The sequence below is a fragment of the Aotus nancymaae genome, unplaced genomic scaffold (assembly GCF_030222135.1).
Source record: "Aotus nancymaae isolate 86718 unplaced genomic scaffold, 86718_ANA_hifiasm-v0.15.2.pri h1tg000058l, whole genome shotgun sequence".
NCBI classification, from domain to species: Eukaryota; Metazoa; Chordata; class Mammalia; order Primates; family Aotidae; genus Aotus; species Aotus nancymaae.
Window position 1 is genome coordinate 45,025,248 of NW_026988472.1, and position 26,411 is coordinate 45,051,658.

A 26,411-nucleotide genomic window follows, 5' to 3' on the forward strand; every position below is an offset into this window, starting at 1 on the left:
AACATATGGCTCAAAATCATGAAAAAGGTTTATACTATGATACCATGGGTTGAGAATGTTGACCTCATAGTATCTGGGTATGCAAGAAGGCAAATCATTATTGGTATACTAACGTTTATGTTGACTATTTAGAGAGCTCTTAAAAACACTTTCTTGATTTGGAGTGAGGAGTTCTAATGAGTAAAACTCCATATAGAAATACCATATCCAATTAAAAAACTATTTTGATTTTCATTCCAAGAAACTACCAAAAATGTCAGCTAGATATACTTGTGAACACGTTACGCTTATTTTTAAATAAGGAAAGGTGCCTTTTTACAAATTAGCTTGTGTTTCTCTTACTATCATATATATTAACTACAGACAAAGGAGTAGGTTCTAATACCAAATTGCTACACTGCTGTAGTTAAACCCATGTTTGAGTTTTCTTCCGTCTAATGTATTTTTCTCCCCTCTTTAATTTATATTAAAAGCCAGGTACCTATTGAAAAAATGTATGAATCACAAATATTTAAGAAAGCAGATAGAGACTATGGGCACATCCTTTAAACATGCTTTGCCAGGGTCGAGGAGTAAATGAAATAAACTGATACATCATAAAGGGGTCGCCACAGAAAAGAAACAGTCATGCCAATGCAAAGACATGCAATCTCCGTAGAGACAACATATATTGCTGTCGACCAACTAAGTCACATGGTGGGAGGGGGCTCTTTTCTTTCTCCTTTATATCCCCTCCTCTGATGTCACAGATCTATTTTTTCCTGGGAGAATTAATTAGCATTCATTGGGTGTACTTAGCTGGAAGAAACGAGGTGGGGAGAGAGAGTGAGATCAAGATTGAGATCTTAAGAAAGAGAGCAAGGAGGAAGAGCCTGGTGGGGAGCAGGTCCTTCCCCCAGGAGGGAGCCGCATTGAGACTGTAGGCACCACCGGGCGCCGAATGGCTGTTTTCTAACTGGGATCCTCGGTGACGTATGGCTGCCTGCCCCTTGGCAGCTGTCTTTATGGACCAGTAGGCAGAGCGAAATTGACGCTGACAAGACTTTTGCATCTTGGAAGGGACTGTAATCTACTGTAGTGAAGAACAGAGCCTCTCAATCAGACGGGTGTAAATAAGAGACGGAGGGGAGTCCAAAAGAAAAGGAAGAGGAGGAAAAACAAGTGTGTATTGGGGGGAGCAGGGGCAAAAGCATTTTTGGTGGATGGTATGAAGCCAGCCATGGAAACTGCAGCCGAGGAAAATACTGAACAAAGCCAAGAGAGAAAAGGTACCCAGCGCTCTGACAATAGCCTGTTTAAAGCTTTTCACTGAGGGGTGCTTAAAAAGGGTTAGCCCGGTTTTGTCTCTCTTTTAAAATGGCTCTGAGACAATCCCTATGGCATGGTCTTCCTTTCAGGGTTGATTTTCTTTCCTGTAGGCTGATGTTAAATTAATAGAGCAGCCTTTCTTCAACCCGTTCCTGTTCCAAATCTTTCTACTGAAGTGGTATTTCATAGAAGGATGTCTGTAGTTTGTCACCTTGGGCAGATGCATTGGGGAAACTGTCTTTTTTTTAATTAATATAATTATAACTTAGGTCCTGTGTCCTGCATGTTATATTCCAGGAACACGGAATGTGTAGTTTTCTGCTAATGCCGAGGAGGAACTGGAGGGGCATGCATGTTAATTCTGCTTTGGTTCCGCTAATGCTGTAGTGATTTGGGCATTCTCTAATTGTCTTATTCTAATATGATTGCTCTTTCTTACATCAGGCCCTGACTACGACATGTAATAATCATTTACAGTTGGAGCTTCAGAGAGGGGACATCAGCTCTGTCACCTAGTGCTGATGGAAAGGCGTGCGGGGGGGGGGGATCTTCTGCTAATTATGACTTGGAGACTGGGGGAAAGAAAATTGATAAAGGTCTTATTTCTTAAAGGGAATCTTAGAATGTACCACAATTTTCATATACAGAATGGCTTTTTGGAGGAATAAGTATTTTTGGAGTAAGAAAATGGCAGAAAGTAGAAACTAAAATTAATCTCTTTTTTCTAAATAATGACTGATTTCAAGTTTGATGTCCCATAGAATCAGCTCAACCACTGTTAGCTAATGGATCGCACTGCATTGTAATTTATCTCGCTCATTCAAAGTCATAGGCTGTCATAAACGCACAAAAACATATTCTATAACCGCAGTGGCTCTAATATAAAAAGCCATCATGCTAAGATTATTTCTCACGGCCCTTGCATCCACTGACAGTCACTAAAGAGTAATTCTCCAGGACGGGGACACAACTTCACTTTATTTATAAAGATACAGGTTGAACCTTATGAAATTGCTGATAGTCAACCATTTTCAAGCACAAAAAACAGCAATTACTTGTACTTCAGCTTCACAGTATGCTGGGGTAAAGGCTGCTTGTTTGTATATAAAATTTCATCGGTACCCAATAATATTTTATCCTAAACAGAGCAGTTTTACTTTTTAAATGAATTTTTTTAGGTGTGACGGAATACACATAACATAAAATTTACCATTTTAAGTATACAATTCAATAGCGTTAAGTACATAACACCGTAATTTTAAAATCATTTGTTTAGTTCAATCCTTAAGTCAAACCTACACCTCCCCACCAAAAACCCAGCCTGTATTTTCTTGTGTGTCTTAAAAAAAATTCATAAATGACCAAATAGCTATAAGAGAAGCTCTTGGGAATATTTATCAAGCTGAGGAAGTGAGATCAAAGCTTAAAAATTCATTTCCATGATGACTGGAGACTAAGTTGATTGCATGTTGTGGGGGTGTGATAATGTAATATATCATTGTCCCAAGGAAGCCTATCACAGTTTATAGTCTTCCACAATTTTGTCCTAAAATAGATGATTTTACTTAGTACATACTTTTAATTTTTATTAATGTGGTATTCAACCATGGCAGATAAAACTGTTTTGGTCTCTGTAAAAAAATCCCTTTTTAAAAATTTCTCACCAAAAGGAAGCAAGGGTCATATAACCAATATAAAATCATTACTACACAACTGTGTATCTTATCATCACTTAGTCTTATGGACTGCTATTATTTTGTCAATTAAACCTTATTTAATAACATCTACAGGTTGCTACTAATCCCTGACGACCTGTATATGAAAAGTCATTCGTTGTGATTTTAGAGACAAATTTAGAAGCAAAAGATAATTTCTGGAGGAACTTTAAAAATTACCTAAATGTATAAACACTAGTTGCTTGTTAAATAATTCAAAAATATCACGCTACCAGAAGCTAGTGTGGCATGTACGGTACATGCTTGAATAAGAATACAAGCCAGGGAATTTGTTTTTCCTGATCTACAGCAAGAGGGGTTGTGATTGTTATGTGACCCACCGTAAATGTTGATCTGGAGGGTGGCTTATCTAGTCTGCATTTAGATGAACAAAGTTACAAAGTTAATATGCTGGCTACACAAAGTCAAAGCCCACACAAAACGCTTTGTAGTTTCCCAGTTTGCTCACCCATCATCATTAAGGTACACATAGGATAAAATGATAGCCACAAATGTTTCTGCGTGCTTGTCAAACCGGTTTTCCTTCAGATTTAATTTTAAGTTTATTAAACAATTCTTTCCATTGAAATTAACATTTTAAAATTTGACATAATTATTTATAGAATGCGTTCTATAATTCTTGAGCTGTTGGATCTGTTTTTTTTTATGTTTTTTAAGCGTTTCAGCAAAGGATTTTATTCATTAAGTTTAATCCTGTAAATTTTGTCACTTTATGCAGTTTTTTATGCGCATTCATATTTTTTTCCTGTGTTTCTCCTTTCCCATCTGTTTTCAATTGTTGGTAATGGAGCGATGTTTCTCTCTGTTTGGGGTATTATTGCCCAGCGGTTAGTGCCCCATAGCTTGTGAATTAATATCTGTGGATAATTATCGCAGTGTCTTTTTAGAATGTAAATTAAACTCAGCTTTATACATTGACCTTGCTTTTCTAGTGGGGGACTTTCCTGGGAGTTTCGGCAGAACAACACAACCCAGCTATTGTGATTCACTAACTCCTACAAAGAGAGCTCTTTCTTTAAACTAAATCAGAATGACTTTGTTTCTACTTTAGACAAAATTAATCCATGTCCTTAAAAAAGGAAAGCATTTGTATTTTTTCAGCCTCATAGTTTTTATCACAGAATACTACCAGTTACCAAAATTCATAAGAAGTATTTAGTAGAAATTTAGGGACTTTTAAGGAAAACGAGAGGATTTTCTTAGATGGATGTAAGAAATGCCAAATTATTACAAATGCCAGTTTTTAAATTAAAAGCATTAAATTAAAGTGTGAAGATTGAGTAAGCAGATTCACTGAAATGATATAACCAGAGGAAATGAATAAGACAGAATCAAAAGAAATAGATCATAGAACCCAATAATAAAGAGATGGAGAGTAGGTTTCCATTGATTTCAGTGGAGTATTACTTGATGTGATTTCATTTGTGAAAGTAAATGCATCTGAAATTGCTGAGAGTACGTCATCACTGAGTAGAAAAACAATTGAATCATAACAACTTTGTATGCTCTATTATGGGGGAAAAATCTATCTGTTATGAAAATTATTTTTATTATATGTAGCTAATTGAATTCTACTGAAACAATTGTAGTCAGGCTAGTTAACTTCCTATGAATCATTGCTGAAATAAATTACAGGCATCAAATTAAATTCATAACCACACAGGAAGAAAAATACAGTGAATGGGAAACAATGTGTAATTTAAAATAAATTATAGGATATAGTCAAAGTAAGAAATGAATTGAAATTATTGACTTGGTTAAAAAATTAACACATCCATTTTAATCTTTTTAATCAAATAGATATAATTTCTTATGTTTTTTTTTTAATTTAGCAAAATGTATGCACTTTTGGGTCTCTTTTTTTGTTTAGGAAGAAAAGCACTCCTTTAGAATATATGACTTGTATGATAAAAACCCAAAGAGACACATTGTACACGTTACACGATTCCTGATGATCTGCAAATTATTGCATTTTGAAATTTGTATTGACATTTTCTAACTTGGTTACATGAATATGGTACAGTGGAAGTTTTAGATGCAGTTATTATCTGTAAGAATTTGCCAAGGTGGACATCTGAAGAGATGGTGTCTGGGGAATAGGCTGTAGAGAAAAGTGGCTGGCCAGATGGTGCGGAACATATGTGGTAGGTATGATACAGCTTCCTTTGATTTTTTTTTTTTTTAGAACATTTAAATGTGGAAAAGATCTCAATGAGCCATTTGTTACATCTTCTACTTTTAAGTTACCAATTCCATTAGGATTTTTTTCAAGACTTGGCCTTGCTATTTCATTAGAAAAAGAATTCTGGGCCATTTTTGGAAATTTAGATTTGCCTTCCCTAAAATTGAGTGTAAACCCTGAATCAAGATCATTATAATTTTCAAGATCACGTTTCTCTGTTATTTGGAAGTACAGGCTCAATTTAGACTAAACGATCTTAATAAAGTGACTTAGTCTTGATGTATCTGAGAACATGCAAAATCATCAGTGTCCTCATGACTTAAACTTTCCCTTACTGTGATTGATGGATTGGATTGTTACAAAAACACTCTTGCTTTTTTCTCCTTTGGACCAAATGTACATACATAGGAGATAGTTGGCCAGGAGTAGGGATGGCTATGGAATGGAGGAAGAATGTGACCACACTGACGTTTTAAGAGAGGGAGGTTACAATCCCAGTTGCACAAATGTGCCTTGCTGTTCGTTGATTTGTTCATTCATTTATTCATTTATGATGTTCTTCTTTGAAATGTCATTCTTCCTCTGTCCCTTCAGCTCACGTTACAGGAGTACAAGGGTGCTAAGTCATCTTAGGGACCATTAGGAGTAGTATAATCTTGGTTTTAATAATAATTTTGCTTATTGGTGGCAGATTAAATAGACAAAATGCCATAGAGAATTTTGACCCTTAGCCTGCTGCGTGATATTTCTCACCAACCAGTGTATAAGAGAAAATACAATAATTTCCTATTTGATAAGCTGATTTTATTAATTGCATTAACTGCTTTATGTAGCCAAGCCTTACTATGCTATATTTAAAATAAAGGGTTAACACACTTTTTCCTTAAAGGTCAGATAGTAAATATTTTAGGTGCTGCAGACCACCTAATGTCTGTCATAAATGTTCAAATCTGCCATTGTACCATGAAAGCAGCCAAAGAGAGTATGTAAACAGATGGGTGCAACTGTGTTCCAATAAAACCTTATAAATAACAACAGATGGCCATAACTTACCAGCCTTTGCTATATTTACAGCACTGTGATGGCATTCTTTAATATTTTAAATAATAGCTAAAAATGAAGGATAACAAATGTGGCTTTGAAAGACCTTGCTTAGTGAATATGGTCTTTCTTGGAAGCTCGGTGTTTGTCACTTAGTTGCTTCCAGTGATAATTTCCTAGGTGCTAAGAAGCACGCTAGTCTAAAGTTAATTTGTTCAGCCTTATCACTAAATTACATTAAATAAGTTAATAGGGAAAAATGAACAAGGCGTTGTTTTGCTTTCCTTTTTGCAGTTTCCCCTTGTTTCATGCCCACCCTTGGCAATGACCACTCACAGCTGTGCCTGTCTTCATAAGCCTCCACTGGTCACCTCATCTCTATCTTCCGCTCTCTTAGGGGGAACAGTCTTCTCTCTGTAGGGCATAAACCATTTTCCCATTTCTTGCCAGGTGCCTAGTACTTCTTGCCTGGCGAGAAGCCTGCCATTTCTTGCCTTCGGAGAATGTGGCAACACCCATGTCTGAGAGAGAATCTCCCGAACAGTAAAGCAAAATCTAAATCTTTTTTTTTTCTTTTTGTCAACTGGACATTTTAAAAGACCTTTTGAGCCGAGGCATCCTCTTGGAATCCTGTGGCTGCCTTTTAGGTGTTGGGATCATGTCCTTGGGATTAAAATGTACACTGTGTTTTTTGAAATTTCTTAAGTAACTCTATATTTAATGCCTTTATTTAAATTTGGCTCAAAAATATGGAAGTGATTTTCTTTTCTTTTGTATTTAAAGATTTACTGTTGTAAAAAGGCCTCTCCAGAAGTAGAACACATCCATCCAGTTGCCTATCCCATCTGTGTATCTTCTGAATCTATTCATTTATTTTAATGCTGAATTAAGGGTCTTAGGCATGGCTGCCATGTTTTTCTCAGAAAACATGTTAACATTGGGTAGTCCTTGGTTTTTCTTTGTCATTGCCTAACAGCCTGCTCTTGCTTGCCTGAATGTCTGGAGACTTCCCCTATCCATGTGAAGAGATGAGCACAGAGCATGGATGAATCTTCTGCAGAGAGATCCTGAATTGCATGGCCTGGCTTGGTAAAAGTCAGCATGGTGGGGGATCTAAAGGTCCATTTCTGGGTCCACAGGGTCCCAGGGTGCTCTCTTCCTTTCAACCAAATATTCAGCCAACATTTATTGGGCACCTACTGTGTGCTGAGTATATAGAGATGAATTTTTTTAAAGGAGGATAAAAGTTTCCAGATCAAAAGTGATAGAGCTACTTAGACTCCTCTTGCTCCGGGGTCTATGTGGAGGGCTCACAGCCCCTTTACCAAGAGGAAATCAGATCACACCGTGAAGTGCCTTGACCTTCTGGTTCTTTCTGTCGGCCCCACTAGGTTTTCTTGCCTTCAGAGAATGTGGTACCACCTATGCCTGAGAGAGAATCTCCCGAACAGTAAAGCAAAAAAATCTTAAATTTTTTTTTTTTTTTTTTTTTGAAAAAGAGTCTCACCCTGTTATCCAGGCTGGAGTGCAGTGGCACGATCTCAGCTCACTACAACCTACATCTCCCAGGTTCAAATGATTCTCCTGCCTCAGACTCCAGAGTAGCTGGGACTACAGGCATGTGCCTCTTTTTGTTTTTTTGGACAGAGTTTCCTTTTTTTTTTGCCCAGACCTGGAGTGCAGTGACACGATCTTGACTCACTGCAACCTCCACCTCCTGGGTTCAAGCGATTCTTCTGCCTCAGCCTCCCAAGTAGCTGGAACTACAGGTACATGCCACCACGCCCAGCTAATTTTTGTATTTTTAGTAGAGACGGGGTTGCACCATGTTGGCCAGGCTGGTATCAAACTTCTCACCTCAGGTGATCCTGCTTCTTTGGCCTTCCAAAGTGCTGGGATTACAGATGTAAGCCACCACACCTGGCCAATTTTTTTTTGTATTTTTAGTAGGGACAGGGTTTCACCATGTTGGCCAGGCTGGTTTTGAACTCCTGACCTCAAAATGATTTACCTGCCTTGGCCTTCCAAAGTGTTAGGATTACAGGCATGAGCCACTGCACCCAGCCCACAAAAATCTCAATCTAAGGAAGGCTGAGAGTTAAGAAATTTTAAGAAGGCCGAGATAACATCAGTACCTTAGGACCTGGACTGTTTCTTTAGGAGACACAGAAGGACAACTCAACTGCAAATGCACCTCAGAAAAACTCTTGTTGGGCTAACTGTTGCCTCAGGAAAAGAGTAGAAAATTGAAACACACACGGAGGTCACAGTAGGATATATGGTGGTTTCCAAAGTGTGCCCTCTTGAGTGAAATTGCTAAGGCTCACATTCAGGCTTCTCTGCCTCCTGGCTGAAAGATTTTGGGCAAGTGATCATTACCTTCTCCTTGCCCTCAGATTGTTCCCTTGTAAAGATGGAATATTAATAGTACCTATTTCGGAGGGTGGCTGTGACAGATGTAATAGGGGCCACGTGCTAAGTACAGTGACTAGTACATCGTAAGCACTCCATAAATTGTAGCTGTCATCATCATTATTGACAACAAAAATAGCAGTAGCAAGAATAGTTTCATTGTGCAGTTCTGATCTTATCCCAGCATCTTTTCTGCACCCCCTCCTCGGTTTTAAATAAGTTATCTATACCTTACCTTGAAGTCAAAAAGATTTTTTCTAAAACACCCTAGAAAAGTATGTCTCTGCTTCCAAACCTGAAATGCCTTACAAGTTTTCAGAGATTGTGGAGAGTGGAGTTGGGATTTTATAAAGGCTTTGCGAGGTTTTGTTTGCCTCACACTGTGGCTTTACCAGGTCCTTCTCCTCAGAGACCTGAGCTGCCAGATGGAGCATTATGATCTGATCTTCTGATGGAATCATTACCCACATTAATGGCACAATCATTTTTTTAATCCTTAAATATTTATGGTACCCCAGAGGATGTAACCCTTTATTAGGTTTTATGGGATTCTCGGAGATAAACTGTCCATAGCGACCTCATGCTCTCTTTGAGATTTCAAGATTTTAATTCAACTAACATTTATAAGAAGCCTACTCTGTGCTGGGCAAATTGGTAGGTATTTTTCTTTGCAGTCCACTAAGAAATGGGAAATAATGTCTCATGTTACCAGATAGAGACTTGAGTCCTTAGGGAGTGCCAGCTGTCACCATGTGTGTGTAATTAAGCAATGGTTCAAGCCCAAGGCCAATAGCCCTTTCTGTATAACATGGGAGATAGTTGGAACAGGATTTAATCCAGAACATTCTAGACTCTGACGTACAAAGTTTAAGATCAGGTGACAGAAAATACTGCAGACATCAATAGGAGGACAAGCATTTCATCCAAGATTCAGCAGACCATTGGGTTGTTTGCCGGGTTTTCTGGACTGGAACCGGGTACCCTTACAGAGAGGGAGCCTGTGTTCACCTTCTCTAGTGCAGCTGGCAATAATTATAGTGCTCTGTTGATCTGAAAAGGAAACAGAAAAATATTATTGTGAGAAGCCAAATTTTCACAATAAATAGTATCTTCCCCAAATGAGCATTTTAAGAGGTGGGATATGGGAGGGGGAGATGGAGAAAATAAAAGATCATTTTTGTGATTTATGTAAACTTCACTTTAGAAACGGAGGACATTCTCAATGGATCATGCTGGTACTGAAGGGTTGCATTTCAATAGCATATTTTTTAAACTCCCCATTTCCTTTCTATGGTAAAAGAATAAATAAAAATGCTGATATAGAATCTTTGCTGGAGATAGAGACACTGACTCTTTGCCACCTGAAATTGGCAGTGAACAGCAGAGCTGAAATGGAAATTGGCAGGTACCACTGGATGTACCCAGGCTCAAAGAACCACCAGTACCATCCCGTGCCAACCCTGGGGGACAGGGCTAGCCCCTTGAGCAGTCCAGGTAAATACAGCCTTGGGGTGAATTCTAATAGCAAGTCAACTGTTATCTTTAATATTATTTGTAATGGCTCTTGCAGCTTGGTGATATTTTATGTTTTGCTTGGTGCATTAATTTGTTCACATGGGCGTGGGTGGAATTGGCCCTATAAACATTTTTTAATCATCTTTCTTTTTCTCTCTCCCTCTCCATTCCACCCCATCTTTCTCCACTTTCTTCTCCCTCTTCCCTCTTTCCTCACCTTCAATCACCTCTTCTTCTCAAAGGGACCAGTGTACAGTGAGATATGCCTTTGGTTAACCATGAAATTTCCAATACCTGAACCAATAATGGGGGAGGGGGGCCACCCACATCCTCCATGTGGCCAAGAACTGGGCCAGGGCCTTCAAGGAGCCTTGGCTCTGAGAGTACCATGAGCATCCCCAAATGTCTTCCCAGCCCTGCTGCTCTGCACCACCCTGTTCTCACGTCAGTCATTGCCTTTGAGAAAGAGAAATCAAAGCTGTGAAAGTAGGATCAGATAACCTTGTACCCAATTCCCATGAGGTAGGTTCAGTGGGTCTGGTTTCCATTTTCCTTGCTTGTGAGGAACACTGGCTATTCAGAACCACTAGGTGCTAGATCTGGGTGAGGTGTGCAACAGCTGATTTGGGGACCTAGAAGGGGCAGAACGTGAAGCTGTACGAACATCCAACCTCCCAACATTCCCAAAGCTAACACAGCTTGTAATGCCCAGCTCAGTTAGCTAAAATTCAGTGATTTGCCAGTGTACAACTGTAGTTCAAACTATGTAAAAATGCAGACATAAGGGGCTGGTGATAGGTCGGATAAACATAGTAACAGGCTTAAAGTATTGACGTGATTTTGCATCAGTCCGTAACATCATTTCACCCAAATGCTTGCTAACCTTTTCAGGAGTAAGCATACCATGTACAGCTACAGAAAGGGCAATCCCAAGGTACAATGTAAGTTACCTGTTGAATTACAAAGTCATAAAATCCATGATTAATAAAACTTTTTCTTTTTCCTTTAAAATCTTAATTGTGGTGTCAGGTTAATTAAAATGAAATCTGACTTTGGATTTAGTTCTGTCTTGGGTTATACATTCCTTCATCTGTCCTGTGGCTGTCAGGTGCTGGTTCTGTGTGTGCCTGTACAGTGCTGGCTAGATAGGGTGAGCATGAGGTGACATCAGGCATCCATTCTCATAGATGCTATAAAGAATATGGAGGGTTCTGGAATCTTGATTAAAAAATGTCATTAGACATGATATGTCTATACCATGGATACTATTCAGCAATAAAAAGGAATGAAAGATTGATGCATGCTACATGGATGAATCTCAAAAACGTTATGCTAGGCCAGGAGCGGTGGCTCACGCCTGTAATCCCAGCACTTTGGGAGGCCGAGGCAGGTGGATCACAAGGTCAAGAGATCGAGACCATCCTGGTCAACATGGTGAAACCCCGTCTCTACTAAAAATACAAAAAAAATTAGCTGGGCACAGTGGCGTGTGCCTGTAATCCCAGCTACTCAGGAGGCTGAGGCAGGAGAATTGCCTGAACCCAGTAGGTAGAGGTTGCAGTGAGCCGAGATCGCGCCATTGCACTCCAGCCTGGGTAACAAGAGCGAAACTCCATCTCAAAAAAAAAAAAAAGTCATGCTAAGTGAAAGAAGCCAGACACAAGAGAACAAATGTTCTGTCACTCCGTTTATGTTAAATTTACAGAATTGGTGAGATAAGATATAGATGAGTGGTTGCCAGAGGCTGGGAGAAGGGAGGGTTGGGGAGCAACTACAGGTGGCACAAGGGATCATTTTTAGTGTGATTAAAATGTTCTAAAATTAGATTGTGGTGATGGTCACACAACTCTGTACATTTGATCAAAATCATTGAATTGTACACTTAAAGCAGGTAAATTTTATGGAATATAAATTGTATCTCAAAGCTGCTTTTTAAAAAAAGCCCCCCACCCCCTGCACGCAAAAAAAAAAAAAAAAAAAAAAAAAGCCATGAGATGTGCCTAATTCAAGGGTAGTTAACAGGGAAGGGGTATATTTTAACATGTTAAGAAGCCCCCAACTTCTCAGAAACTACTTCTTGAGGGAGGAGTCCCTCTTCATCTTAAGAGTCTTTAAGAATCTTTATTTTAAGAATGTTAGATGACATCAGGCCACTTGGAAACCCAGAAAAATACTTACTCGTTCCTGTATTTTAGTTCATTAAACTCTGTGGTAAAGAGTTAACACCAACATCTTACTGGGGGGAATAAGAAAAACCTCTATCAATTGCTCTTGAGTTTTCTCCACTTGTTGAGCAGTTCCCTGTAAAAGCATTGCATTTAGGTTTGTGTGCTTCTGATCCCACAGTGAGACACCAGAATTTCGGCACTCTTAGCAGCAGTGGCAGCTGAGAAGAAAAATACGAGGCTTTATTTTCTTTTTTCTGAAACTGATTTCTTTCAAAATTCCAAAGAGTTGGGGTTTCCAAAAGATAATGTAGTGCATAGATGACGTAGTGCGTGATATCACTACCGAGTGTCTCTGCAAATCTAATTCATTCATCTTTGTGGACAGCCCAGGACTGTAAACAACTCCTTGTCTACTCAGGTGAGATTTTGGCACTAAGTAAGATGAGATCAAAACAGGTTTTGCTGCCAGATGAGTTAGGGGAAAAAGATCCTGTTACTTTTCAAGTTTTTGGAATTCCAGAATGATATGATGAAAGATTGTGGAAGTCTAATAGTATCAGGTTGCTGGTGATACTACTTCAAATGAGAATTCCATGAACTAGCAGGTTCTTGCCTGAGGGGGAGAAACAAAATGACTGAACTTGATTTAAAGAATTATCTTCCCAGATCCTGAAATGATCTCCACCTACACATAGTTTTAACTTTTTGTGTGCATTGATGCCTCCACAAGGACTGTTTGTGTTTGGAGCCGTCTGCAGAGACCTTATGTGTGATACTGTAAAAGCCTACGGCACAGGCCACAGAGCGAAGGGAGTGCCCACTCCAGCCATGCCATCACCTTCCCAGACACTTACAGATTTTCTTGGCTCCTGAATCAGTGCAATTGCCATTCTGTACTCAGATCCCCAATGCCGACCAGATGATGTGAGGAAAAAAATAGGGAATTCCATATGGCTTTTTTTTTGGTTTTTGGTTTTTGGTTTTTTTTTGGCAGAGTTGTCAGCCTCTTTCCATAGGGAAAAAGAGGTTTTGATACAGGATGACCAGGAAATTTTTGCCAAAGGAAAATGCCTCTCCCACTTAGGCAGTGTCTGTAGTGGAGACTGCCTTTCTCCAGGAGCTTCCTTATTCCCCATTGGAGCGGTCACGGTGGTTCCAGGTGGTTCCAGGTGGTTCCAGGTTCTTCTCATCGTTTTCTTTCTCTTGCTACCACTTCCCAGTAGAATTCCATCTATCGGGCTTGGATAGTTCTTCTTTGCTTATCTGTTTCTTTTTCCTGTTCAGTTTTCAGCTTTTTTGGGCAGGTAGTGTCAACATCTTTTCTGCCTTCAGGAGATGAAGGGATGTATGGCTGCAAGGGCTGCCGCCTGTGATGCTGCCCTGGGGGCCTGGCCTGAGGTGATGGTCTGAGATGCAGGCAAGCGGTGATGCAGGTAGTTCATACTAAATCTGCATTCCATGGAATATTGTGCTTAACATGGAGGGAGTACTTCCAGGCTGTTGTAGATTGTATTACAGACGCTCCAGAAGATAGTCTAAGGAAATCTACATCCTCTGTTCCAAGTGCTGGCTGTGGACCAGCAGAATTGACTCCCCCGGGAGATTGTTAGAAATGCAGGCTCCCAGGCCCCACTCAACCCCACTGAATCAGAATCTGCATTTTCATAAGAGTTCCAGGTGGCTCCTATGCACATTAAAGCTTGAGATGTACTAATTTAGAGCAAGAAGGGAGAAGGCAGAAAGGAATTGATTGTGAATTTATCCTCAAGAGATCTAAAAATCTTTATCACAACTCTCTCTCTCTCTCTCTCTCTCTGTCTCTATATATATACACACACATATATATACACACACATATATATACACACATATATATATATACACACACACATATATATATAAAGAATGTATAGGTATAAAGAAATATATATAGATATATATGTAAAGAATTTCTTGATTGTGAACGTTCAATTTTTTACGTGCTATATTATTAGTCTGCAATTAACACTTGATTATGTGACAGTGGCTGACTGTGTCTGTGACATATCAGCTCCCTTTGTCTTCTGGTCTTATGTTTGGTTCTCTATCTTAGAGTAGGCAGACAGAGAAAGCAGAGGTAAAAAGCAGATCGATTAGTATTAAGTGTTGATCTGGAGCTTTCTGTCAGACATGTCCCATTTTCGGGACACTGACTTGGATTATTCAAGACTGAGTACTTGTCGGTCTTTAAGAAGTAGTACCATCTAGTCTTAGCTGCCTTTGAAAGTCCCTTATGTTATATGTTTTCATATAACTCTAACTAGAATCCATTAAAATTAATTTTGCTTTGAAATCTTTTGCCACCCTTAGAGGTAACTGCAGTTACTCTGAAGTTAGCTGGAGAGTAGCTGAAGTCAGCCACTTAAGTCTTCCCACCTCCTCAGGCTGTGTCCTTTTGGGTACCCAGGTTCACTCCCAAATAAGCCACATATACACCCCCGATGTGCTTCCATATCTATGAAAAGCTTATATGAATTGGCTTTTGTACTTAATGGAATGCTCTGGGTGTTAAGAGAGTCATTTAGATGGGACAAATATTTCTTTGGTGATCATCTTGCATTTTATCTGGAGACTTCCATGAACAATGTTTTCACCCCCAAGGACTAGCTCTAGGGATGAAATGTCAGGCTGGTAGGAGAGGTAATGGGATTGAAACAAGACTTCCTGTGTCTTGAGAAAACCTTGCTTAGGTGCATGTGCTATTTCCCAGTAGCAATAAATCAAGATTCCTGTGAGGATTTGACAGACCAGGCTAGTGATGCCACCCACTGTGTTTCTGTAAAGAAAAGTGTTATTGGAACCAGCCAGGCACATTTGATTTTCTGCGGCTGCTTACGTCCTCTAGTAGCAGAGTTGAGAAGCTGCAATTAGACACCCTGCAAAGCCAAAAGTATTTCCCATCTGGTCCTTTACAGAAAACAATTGCCAGTCATTGACTTAGAATTTGCAAAGTGTGCCAAAATGCAATACTCCACCTACTGATGTTAGGCAACACCTAAAAACTTCGCTCGGCACTCAGTTTCCTAAAATCTTGTCCCTCAAACATCCCTCATCCTCTGCCCTCAAGGCCCCAGAATCCTTGCTCTCTGCGAGGAACAGGAATTGGCTGTTCACACGCTGTCAGCTAAGGGTCAGCCCTTCTTCAGAGAATTTCTTGGCTCTTTCTGGAAGCTCAGCCCCTCTGGCCTCTTTCACGTCCTTCTGAGTGTTCCCATAATATACCAAGTCCCATTAAGTGGATGTTGTGAGCTACTTTCATCTAGTATTCTAGTCAGTGTACTTTAGCAAGTTTTATTTTCTGTGTATGGAAAAGACATTTGTGGTTTACTAAATGTAGTATTGGGGATAATTTTTTAAATTATTTTTTTCAAAGTATGAGGTTCCAATGCCCTGAATCAGAATCACTAAGAATGCTGGTTAAAAATCCAGATTTTATATGGGCATGGCAGCACACATCTGTAGTCCCAGCTATTTGGGAGGCTAAGACAGGAGGATCACTTGAGCCCAGAAGTTCAAGTTTAGCCTGGGCAACATAGCAAGACCCGATTTCTTAAAAAGAAAAACTAGGTTCTTAGTCCCCACCTACCCTCTTTGGGATGGGTCCCAGAAATTTGGCCCATTTAAGAAGTACCCCCAGGCAATTCTGATGCACAGTAAAGTTTGACCACCGCTGCTATACACATAGAGAGCCATAACCCCTCATTATAACATATTTGGTAAAGTATCATTTCAGTTCAACCTTTGTATGTATATCTTCAACCTGTATATGTATATACAATCAAGATGCTCAAAGTCAAATCTCCACATCCTTAGCAGATAGTACTATTGAATTTGCAGTAAATTCCTCTTGAAGCAATGTTTTCCTATTGCCACTATATCTTCGTGTATAAGAGCCAATGCAAAAACATTCTATTGTAAAGCCGTGGACATCAGAGCTGAGGCTGTGTGTTACTTATCAATTGTTGCATAACAAATTCCTCCAAAACATAGTGGCTAGAAACAAAAATGTGTATTATCTCTGCTTCCATAGATCAGGAGTCTGGGCTCAGCTTAGCCATCTCAGGAACTCTAATGAAACTGGAGTCTCATCTGAAGGCCTAACTGGGGAAGGATCCACTTCCAAGCTCATTCACATGGCTATTGGCAGGACTTGGTTCCTTGAGGCCTGTTGGATTGAAGGCCTCAGTTCCTCACAAGCTGTTGGCCTAAAACTTCCCTTGATTTTTTGCCATGTGTAGGCTCTCCTAGGTACTTCATGACATAGCAGATGACTTCCTCAGAGACAAAGCAAGTAAATGGGTAAGACAGCGTGCCAGCCAGAGAGACAATGCTAACTGGACAGAAGTGAGTCTTTGGAAACCTAATCATAGAAGTGATATCTCATCATTTTTGCCATATTCTAGTCCTAAGAAGCAAGTCAGCAGGTCCAGCTCACACTCAGTGGAGGGAATTACACAAGGCCATGAACGTCGGTTGATGAGGATCATTACGGGTGTCTCAGGGTGCATAAACATTTATACACCCTGCTTGCCACAGGATATATAAAGCATTTCACAGTGCAAATGCATCCTCTGTCTCTGTAATGATCATCCTCTTCACTTTCCCAAAGCCTTGCCTCTCAGAGAATGTATTGCTGGGTTAAATGAGTACCTGTCAGGTGTTTGATGGCCTTCCTGAGGCACTGGACTCTAAGCTGTCTGTGAGCAGATGTCTTCATGCCTTACTCGCTACTTTGGCCTGGCTCGGGACCTGGGACCAAGAAAGCACTTGTTCATAGCATTGAATGATGATCACTTTATTTTTAGCACTCATGATGTGTGACTGTATATGAAATTATCTAATTTTAGTGTCCATTGTATACATGGCTCAATTCCTGGGGCAGGCTGGTCAAGACCTTGCACTCTGAGAGTTGCATAGGAGCTCTGTAGGTATTTGTTAAGTAAATTAAGATTAGATTGGCTACTCATGGTTAGGAGTTTGAGGCCAGCCTGGCCAACATGGTGAAACCTCATCTCTACTAAAAAAAAAAAAAAAAAATACAAAAATTAACCAGGTAGAGTGGTAGATGCCTATAGTCCCAGCTACTCGGGAGGCTGAGATAGGAGAATCACTTGAACCCAGGAGGTGGAGGTTGCAGTGAGCAGAGATTACGCCACTGCACTGTAGACTGGACAACAAAGCAAGACTCCATCTCAAAAAAAAAAAAATGACTAGATAGGCTAATTGAGGTTTTTAGAATTATTTGCATGTAAATAGGGTTAACTTTGTGAGATGATTTCCTTGAGTAAGAAGTTCTCAGCCTGAGCTTCACAGTAGAACCCTTGAAGGGAGGATAGATCTTTTAAAATCCCAAAGCCATATCCAAACCAAGTCATTCAGAATCTTGGGGGTGGGACCTAGGCATCAGTGTTCTTGAAAGCTTCCCTGCCAGATGATCCCTTGTGCAGCCAAGGTTGAGAACCACTGTAGTAGACCAGTGTTTCTCAATCCAGGGGAGTTTCTGCCTTTCTGGGGATGACTTTCAGGCATCTAGTGATGGAGGTAAGGGATGCTGCTAAGCATCCTGCAGTGCACAGGACAGCCTCTCCCCCAACAAAGGATGTCTCATGCCAATAGTACCAAGATTTGAGAACCCCCAGACTAAGCCCTATGCATTGAGTCAGGAAATTGGTTCTAAGTGAAGCAGTAGAAGCCGATAGAGTAGCTTTGTCCCAGATGTTAAGCTTATTGCAGGGATCGATAGCTTGGTAAGTCTGGAATATTATATACAGTCTGTGTATCAGTGTTTCCTAAAAAGAAATTCATTCTTTTAAAAGGCACACAATGCATAAACCAATACATTTAAACCTGCATATATTTGTTTATGCAACATATACCATACATGTCTGTGTTTGCATATAGCACGTGCTATAAACACCCTATGCATATAGAGATATATGCAGGGCATATGAGTGTGTTATTCTGGTTAGAGGAACAGGTTTGTCTTCCTCAGTGCCCTTTTTCTTCCTTTCCCCTCACTGCAGCCTCCTGCCCTCTGGTTGTCTGGTAAAGGCCCTAAGGCCTCCCTGTCCCTCAGCCTAAAGGGTCAGGTGAGTCCTCACCTCAGCCCAGAGGATGCCTGTGCTCTACCTTGCTGCCTGGAGGGTTCCCATCACCCAGGTTTATGTGGCTCTTGCCTTTCACCACCAATCCTTAGTTTCTCAAAGGGGTTTACAACCTTTTTCAACTACTAGTGTGTTTTGTAGAAATCGAACTTTGGCCGGGCACGGTGGCTCACGCCTGTAATCCCAGCACTTTGGGAGGCCAAGGCGGGTGGATCACAAGGTCAAGAGATCGAGACCGTCCTGGTCAACATGGTGAAACCCCATCTCTACTAAAAATACAAAAAATTAGCTGGGCATGGTGGCACGTGCCTGTAATCCCAGCTACTCAGGAGGCTGAGGCAGGAGAATTGCCTGAACCCAGGAGGCAGAGGTTGCGGTGAGCCGAGATAGCGCCATTACACTCCAGCCTGGGTAACAAGAGAGAAACTCCGTCTCAAAAAAAAAAAAAAAAAAGAAATCGAACTTCACCAACAGGTCTTTTGAGAACACCTTGTTGTGGTGTAATTGACATGCATATGCTACATCTCTTTAAAGTGTCTGACAAGCCTTGACATATATGTGTGCTCGTGAGAGCAGCACCATGAGCAGGATGGTGATGTGGCCGCTACTCCCCACTCTTTCCAACCTTCCTATGCTCCCCCTCTCCCCAAGCAACCACTGATCTGCTCTCCTTCTCTGTGAATTAGTTTGCATTTTCTAGAATCGCCTTTGTAAAGATTTGTTTACTTAAATTCTCTCACCCTTTCTCACCTTTTCCTAGAAAATGTTGCATGATGTTGATTGCTTAATAGCTTCAGAGCTTTGTCCAATTTTTATTCTTCCTGCTTTTACTGAAGATGCCCTGCTCCCATGAATAAACCTCAGAAGACCCATTCTACCACCACCTACCACCAAAGAGTTTAGCTTGCGCCCACTCCAGTCCAGCCCACACACCACTGCCAGATTCATCTCTTACAAGCACATTCCAAATCACGTCTCTCGCCTGCTCACAAACCTTCCCTCTCTCCCCCTTGCCACAAAGTGAAGCACAGAGGCTTCAGGCTGGCCTGGATGTCTTCCCTGGGCCAGGCAGTGGGGGGACCTGCCTTCCTGACTTTTCCCCATCATTACCCTCATGTCCTTGATAAACTCGGCTACACCCTGAACTCTCCCTACATCTCCCATACCACATTGGTCCTGCTCTCCTTCTCTTGTGCTTTTCATGGAATCCTTCTGTTCTTTAAGAAGGATTAACCTGTTAACCTCCTGCCATCCATAAACCTTTCCCTTGGCAACCCACACTAACCAGGGAGATCTGTCTCTACCTCACTCTCCCACGTCCCTGTGTCAGCACTCTCTTTATTCTACTTTAGTGATACCTTATGCATCTGTGTGTCTTACCTCCTCCTCACCCCACCCACAAGGATCAAAGCCAGGAGAGCACACCCACAGCCCCCACCACAGTGACTTGCACATGGCAGGCATTGGACAGACATTCATTGAATGGAACAGAATCCAGGGAAGTAGAGACACTGTCACCCAGATGGTTAAGAAAACTGATTGCTGCTAAAGCTCAAAATTGTAGATATTAAATAATTCTCAGATGTCTGGAGTAGCCTCCAGATCGCTGTGCTCTTAAAATCTGTGTCATCTGGACTTAGAGCTAGCTTCGCCTACTCTCCATTGATCTCCTTGATGCCTTGCTGTCTCACTTCACCAGGCTAAGAGCCTTTGGGAAAACCAAAGCCAGTTCCCACAAAAGGCAAAGGAAGAGAATAACAAGTAACTGTTTGTTGGATGTGTTTATTCCCAGCCATGTAAGCGTATCATTGCTTTTATTGACTTGCTTATCTTCTACTGCTGGTACTGCATTGCAAATGTATAGGCTCATCTATTTTAAGAGGTCGTTTATTTTAAGACTTTCATAGTGTTTTCAGAAAAATGAAAATGTCCCTTATTAAATGGATTTTAGGACAAGCTTCTAAAAAAAGGACCTGCCAAAAAGTGATTTCCTTTCTATCATTAGAAATAGTTTCCACATTCTTATCATTGTGTAGTTGAACTTTTATGTCTAGGACTGCATGAAAGTCGAGAGAGAACTGAGAAGCAACCTATATTTGATTTTACACTTTGCTCTTGGACAGGAAGCCCCTGTCAACTGACTTCATATCTTTTTAATGTACTATACTAGTGGTTAACAGAACTTTTTGGGTGTTAGGTCCCTTTATGTGCTTAGAAACAGTTGAAGACCCCAAAAAAGCCTTTGTTCTTCTTGGTTGTGCCTATAAATATTTTCTATATTAGAAGTTAGAACTGAGGGCCAGGCGCGATGGCTCATGCCTGTAATCCCAGCAGTTTGGGAGGCCAAGGTGGGCAGATCACCTGAAGTCAAGAGTTCAAAACCAGCCTGGCCAACATGGTGAAACCCCGTCTCTACTGAAAATACAAAAATTAGCCAGGCATGGTGGCATGTGCTGTAATCCTAGCTACTCGGGAGGCTGAGGCAAGAGAATCACTTGAACCTGGGAGGTGGAGGTTGCACTGAGCTGAGGTTGTGCCACTGCACTCCAGCCTGGATGACAGAGTATGAGACTTCATTTTAAGAAAGAAAAAAGAAATTGGAGCTGAGATGTTTATTACTTAATAATAAACTTAGTCATTTAATAGTAAACCCATTATATGTCAACCTAAGTAATGTTTAGGAAAGATAAATATTTTCGAAAAGAAAATAATATTTTAGTGTGAAGAATAGGACTGGTTTACATTTTTGCAAATCTCTTTAATATCTGGCTTAATATTAGACAGCTGGATTCTTACATCTGCCTCTGCATTCATTCAGAGGCATCTTGGGGTATCTCGCTTTGATTTGAAGTATATGAAGAAAACTCAGTCTCTCACAGGTATGTGATTGGAGAATGGAGGAGTATTTTAATGGCCTTTGCAGGTAATTATGAAATTCTTTCTTGATACAACGCCAAAATTCACCAGGTAGTGGTTTCTTAAAGACGACTTGTAATGTGGAGTCTGAAATCATATGGATGATCTTTTTGTACTCTGTTTCACTAAAATTAATTGCTTGATCTTGCACTTTGACTGGCTCTTATATTAATAATTATTTTCCCTTTGCTGTTTGGAAAATATTGATTCTCTGAGCTGTGCAGATCTTCCAGATATTGACACATTTCATTAAACCATATTTAAAAAGTTGCATTTGTTAATATCGCCACCAATTTCATCAAGAAGTCTGGTAAGTATTAGGAAGCTGTCAGTCTCACTATGGCAGGTACAAGTTTTTCAAAAGTGATTGGCAACAGATACTATCAGTTGTTTTCTTTGAAGTGACAAGCTGCTCACTTGGTTCATTTTTGAGAAAGTTTCTGCCAAATACTTAAATCTGAAAAACTGTAGCTCATCGGGCATTCTTTCAAGAAAGGGGGTGTTTGCCCCCAGAAAGGTGCAAGTTCGGCTCATAACTCAATTACACAAGAATGTTTCCTCCAGCCCACCATCACACACTTGTTTGCAGCAGAAGGGCTCTCTGCATCCTCTCACTCATTTTATCACACAAACTGTTCAAGAGACACGTACTCGGGAGTTGAGATTTAATCAAATTAATACTTTTTTTTAATTGGATCAAGGTCATTTTGAAATGAAACTGGATTTTTAATTTCTTTTCTTTCGAGTGTGTGGTGGTAAGGAATGTATTCCTGCTAAGTACACTATGGGCCACTGCCCAATTCGTGCTCAGGCATCAGCAGTTTTACTGTGCAAATGTCAAGCAGTGAAAAAAAAGTAAATAACATCTTGGTGCTATTATCAAAAGAGTTTTGACTTCACAGTCCTCCTGCAAGGATCTTGAGGTCTCCCAGGGCTGCACAGACCATCTTTGAGAGCCAGCTCCTGGCTCAGAGTGAGACTGGTGAGCAGGCAGGATAGAATCACTTGGGAGCTCAAGGTCCTTTCCAGACCTGCCTGAACGGAATCTGCATTTTAATGAGGTCCCCGGGAGATTTATATGCAGGTTAAAGTTTGCCTGTAGTCCCAGCTATTCAGGAGGCTGAGGCAGGAGGATGGCTTGAACTCAGGAGGCAGAGGTTGCAGAGAGCTGAGATTGCACTGCTGCACTCAAGCCTGGGCAACAGAGTGAGATTGTATCTGGGGAAAAAAAGAAAAAAAGAACCACTGCTCTTTAAAAGAGGTCTGCAAAACTGTCCTGTAAAGGGCCACATGGTAAATACCTGTGGCAACAACTCAACCCGGCCTTTTGTAGCTTGAAAGTACCTGTAGACTACATGTAAATGAATGAGTGTGGCTGTGTGCCAATACAACTTTATTTATAGACACAGAATTTGAATTTTGTGTACCTTTCATGTGTTACAAAATATTTTTTTTAGTATATTCTAAGTGGTTAAAAAAGTAATCACTTAGAATCATGTCAAAATCATTCTGAGTTTGCAGGCCATGAGGAGAGCCAGATTTAGCTGGTGGGCCACAGTTTGCTGACCTGTGCTGTTTAACACTTGAGTGCTCACTGAAATCACTGGGGGAGCATCAAAAAAACAAACCCCAGCCCTCTAATTCCTCAGTCCCATCCCTGAGAAATTCAGATGTAATTGGTCTAGGGTGAAGCCGGGGCATCAGGATTTTCAGATGCTCCCCAGATTATTCCAATGTGCAGGAAAAATGGAGAACCTCTGCTCTATAATGTTTTCTAAGACAGTTAATTTTCTTTTAAGCATTTCTTTTTAAGATTTTAGAATTTGGCAGTGTCACCAAATGTCTGAGACCAGAATTCTATTTTGTAACCTTAGAGCAGAGTTTCTCACCCTTGACCCTGTGAACCCAAAAGTATCTGAGATAGGTCTCAATCAATTTAGAAAGTTAATTTTACCAAGGTTAAGAACGGGTCTGTAAAACAGCCTCAGGAGATCCTGATAACATGTGCATAAGGTGGCCAGGGCACAGCTTGCTTTTTTACCTTTTAGGGAGACATGAGACATCAATCAATACCTGTGAGATACACATTGGTTCAATCTGGAAAGGTGGGACACTCAAACGGGGTTGGCAGGTGGCTTGCAGGTTATAGGAAGATGTAAAAATTATCTGAAGACCTGGAATCAGTAGAAAGGAATGTCTGGGTTATGATGATAAGATGATAAGTGGTTGTGGAAACCAAAGTTTTATCTTGCAGATGAAGCCTCCAGGTAGCAGGCTTCAGAGATAATAGACTGTAAATGTCTCTTATCAGATTTAAGGTCTATGTTGATGTTATTGCTGGTTGGCTTTTCCTGAATTCCAAAAAGGAAGAGGGTATATTGAGGTATGTTTTAATCCCCCCCTCCGATCATGGCTTGAACTAGTTTTTCAGGTTAAGTTTGGAATGCCCTTGGCAGAGAGTGGAAATCTATTCAGATGATTTGGGGGGGCCTTAGAATTTTTTTTTTTTTCCTTTTGAGAAAGAGTCTCACTCTGTCACCAGGCTGGAGCATAGTGACGTAAGCTCGGCTCACTACAACCTCCAACTCCCTGGTTCAAGCGGTTCTCCTGCCTGAGCCTCCTGAGTTGGGATTACAGGCACATGCCACCACACCCAGCTAATTTTTGTATTTTTAGTAGAGACAGAGTTTCACCATGTTGGGCCAGGATGGTTACAATCTCCTGACCACGTGATCTGCCCACCTCGGCCTCCCAAAGTACTGGGATTACAGGCATGAGCCACCACACTCAGCCTAGAATTTACTGTTCGGTTTATAGCACTATTGGCATTTTGGGTATGATCATTCTTTAATTGGGGGTGGGGGCTGTCCTGTGTGTTACAGGAGGTTTAGCAGCATCCCTGGCCTCTACACACTAGATGCCAATAGTGTCCCACCCTCAGCTGTAATAACCAAAACTGTCTCCAGACACCACTAAATGTACCTGAGTGGCAAAACTGCCTGGATTAGGAACCACTGGTCTAAATGATGTAGATGTTTTTTATGCTACCTCAGAGAATCTCCACATTGGCACTATTGACATTCGGAGCTGGATAATTCTTTGTTATAAGAGCATATTCTGTGCACTGCGGGTGTTGAACGCCATCCCTGGTCTCTACTCAGTAGATGCCAGAAGCACCCTCTCCCCCAGCTTTGACAACCAAAATATCTCCCGATACTGCCAAATGTCCCCTGAGGGGCACAGCCACCCCCTGTTGAGAAATGCTTGGCCAGCTCAGAATCACGGAAGCTTCTGTCCACTGACATTCACTGCTGCTTCTCTGAGGCAGGATTCTCCACCCCCACCCCCCTCCATTTTCCCATTGCTGGTTGCCTGAAAGTTGTAAAGCTTGGTTCCTGCACCTTTTCTTTTTAATTTTGTGGCTTATTAGGAATCAGTAATATAGCAAGGAGAAGGCCCCATGAAGAGGGGTAAGGGGGTGTGTTTGTGTGTGGTGGTGGGGGGGGTGTGTTAGGGAGGGTGTGTGTGTGTGTGTGTGACATTCATTCCCTGGGGAAGAATCCGAGCCCTTGTTCCTGCCAGCCCTCCATCTGAGCCAGCATTAAATCTGCAGCCAAGATCACAGACAACTTGGGCAAATCACTTGGCCATTATGAACTCAGAGCCATGGCAACGGCCATCCACAAGCCTGAGGACAAAAGGTATTTTATTCTGTTGTTCTACACAAAAGGTTCTAGGGATACTGGAGACAAAATAGCCTTTGAGAGTTAAAGGCATTGATGTGTATTTTTTTTCTCCGTACTACATGGCTTATATTTAAACTGTCTTAGGTTAATGCACACTATAATTTCTGTGGGAATTAAAACCTAAAATTGTTTTTATTCAGAGACCAGCTAAATGAAGGCATAGGAAATTAGCCCAACAGAAGCATTTAGCGTGTGGTGAGAGGTATTGAGAATTACTCGTAAAATGTACTAGAAAGCCTGGTATTCTAGCCTGGCCAACATGGCAAGACCCCATCTATACTAAAAATACAAAAAATTAGCCGGGTGTGGTGGCATGTGCCTATAGTCCCAGCTAGGAAGGCTGAGGCATGAGAATCACTGGAACCCAGGTGGTTGATGCCTCAGTGAGCGATCACTGTAGCCTGGGCAACAGAGTAAGACTCTTTCTCAGGGGAAAAAAAAAAAAAAAGGCCTGTCATTGATTTTCGATTTTTATTTTTTTACATGAATACATCAGTCATCAAAAAAACACTTTCCTTTCTCTGGTTCACATTATCCAACATTGTCATCGCTGGTTTGAAGCTTGGGAAAATTCAGTCTGTGGATTTACAGGAGCGTCCAAGCAAAGCAGCAGTCTTCCTTAGCGTGAACTTTTAACAGCATGGTGTTCTGCTGATACTTGGCACCACCCCTGTATTTAAAAACATCAGCTTGCCTGTGACTACTAAGGACATCCTGAATCCAAGATCCACTTCCTTTGTGTGCACAGGCGCTCCCAGCACTGCAGTGGGTAGGAGCCTGTGCATTTAGAAATCTGCTTTCTCAGGTGACTATATTCCTGTCTTCTCAGCCCCTGCCTATGGCATGACACTAAAGCATGAAAAATTCCAAGGTTAATAGTACTTTCTTGGCTCAGAAAAATGCACTCTATTTGCCCTCTTTTCAAGACAGCTGAACAACTTGGAACGTTTTGTTTTTCTTCACTGTAGTCCTTGGAACTTGCCATTTGATTCACAAGTGGCTAGAGGGTTATGGCCAAACCCAGTGGGCCACGTCTTTGCAAGAAAACACCACACACCATTGAACATGAAAGCAGGAGCTTCAAACAGACTCTGGATGCCATACCTGAGACTGGGAAGATGACACTGTTGAGTAGAAATGGGCTTCTCAAATTTTCATGTGCACACAAATCACCCCGGAGGGCTTGCTAAAATGCAGATTCTGACTCAACTGGTATGGGGTCATGCCCAACATTCTTCATTTCT

General features: G+C 41.0%; 1 protein-coding gene across 6 annotated transcripts in view; it reads left to right on the forward strand.

The window, feature by feature from the left end:
• Window positions 1-26,411, forward strand: part of GPM6B (glycoprotein M6B) — a 161,366-nt gene that overhangs the window by 114,504 nt on the left and 20,451 nt on the right. The window contains exons 1-2 of one of the 6 annotated variants that reach the window (XM_012434992.2): window positions 794-1,268; window positions 10,054-10,173. The exons of 2 other annotated variants lie outside the window; for them this stretch is intronic. In XM_012434992.2, coding sequence (XP_012290415.1) covers window positions 1,208-1,268; window positions 10,054-10,173 — 181 coding nt within the window. In that variant the 5' untranslated portion in view covers window positions 794-1,207. Of the gene's footprint in view, window positions 1-793; window positions 1,269-10,053; window positions 10,174-26,411 lie in introns of those variants that run through there. 3 more of the 6 variants (XM_012434984.2, XM_012435014.2, XM_012434998.2) reach the window with 3 other exon arrangements.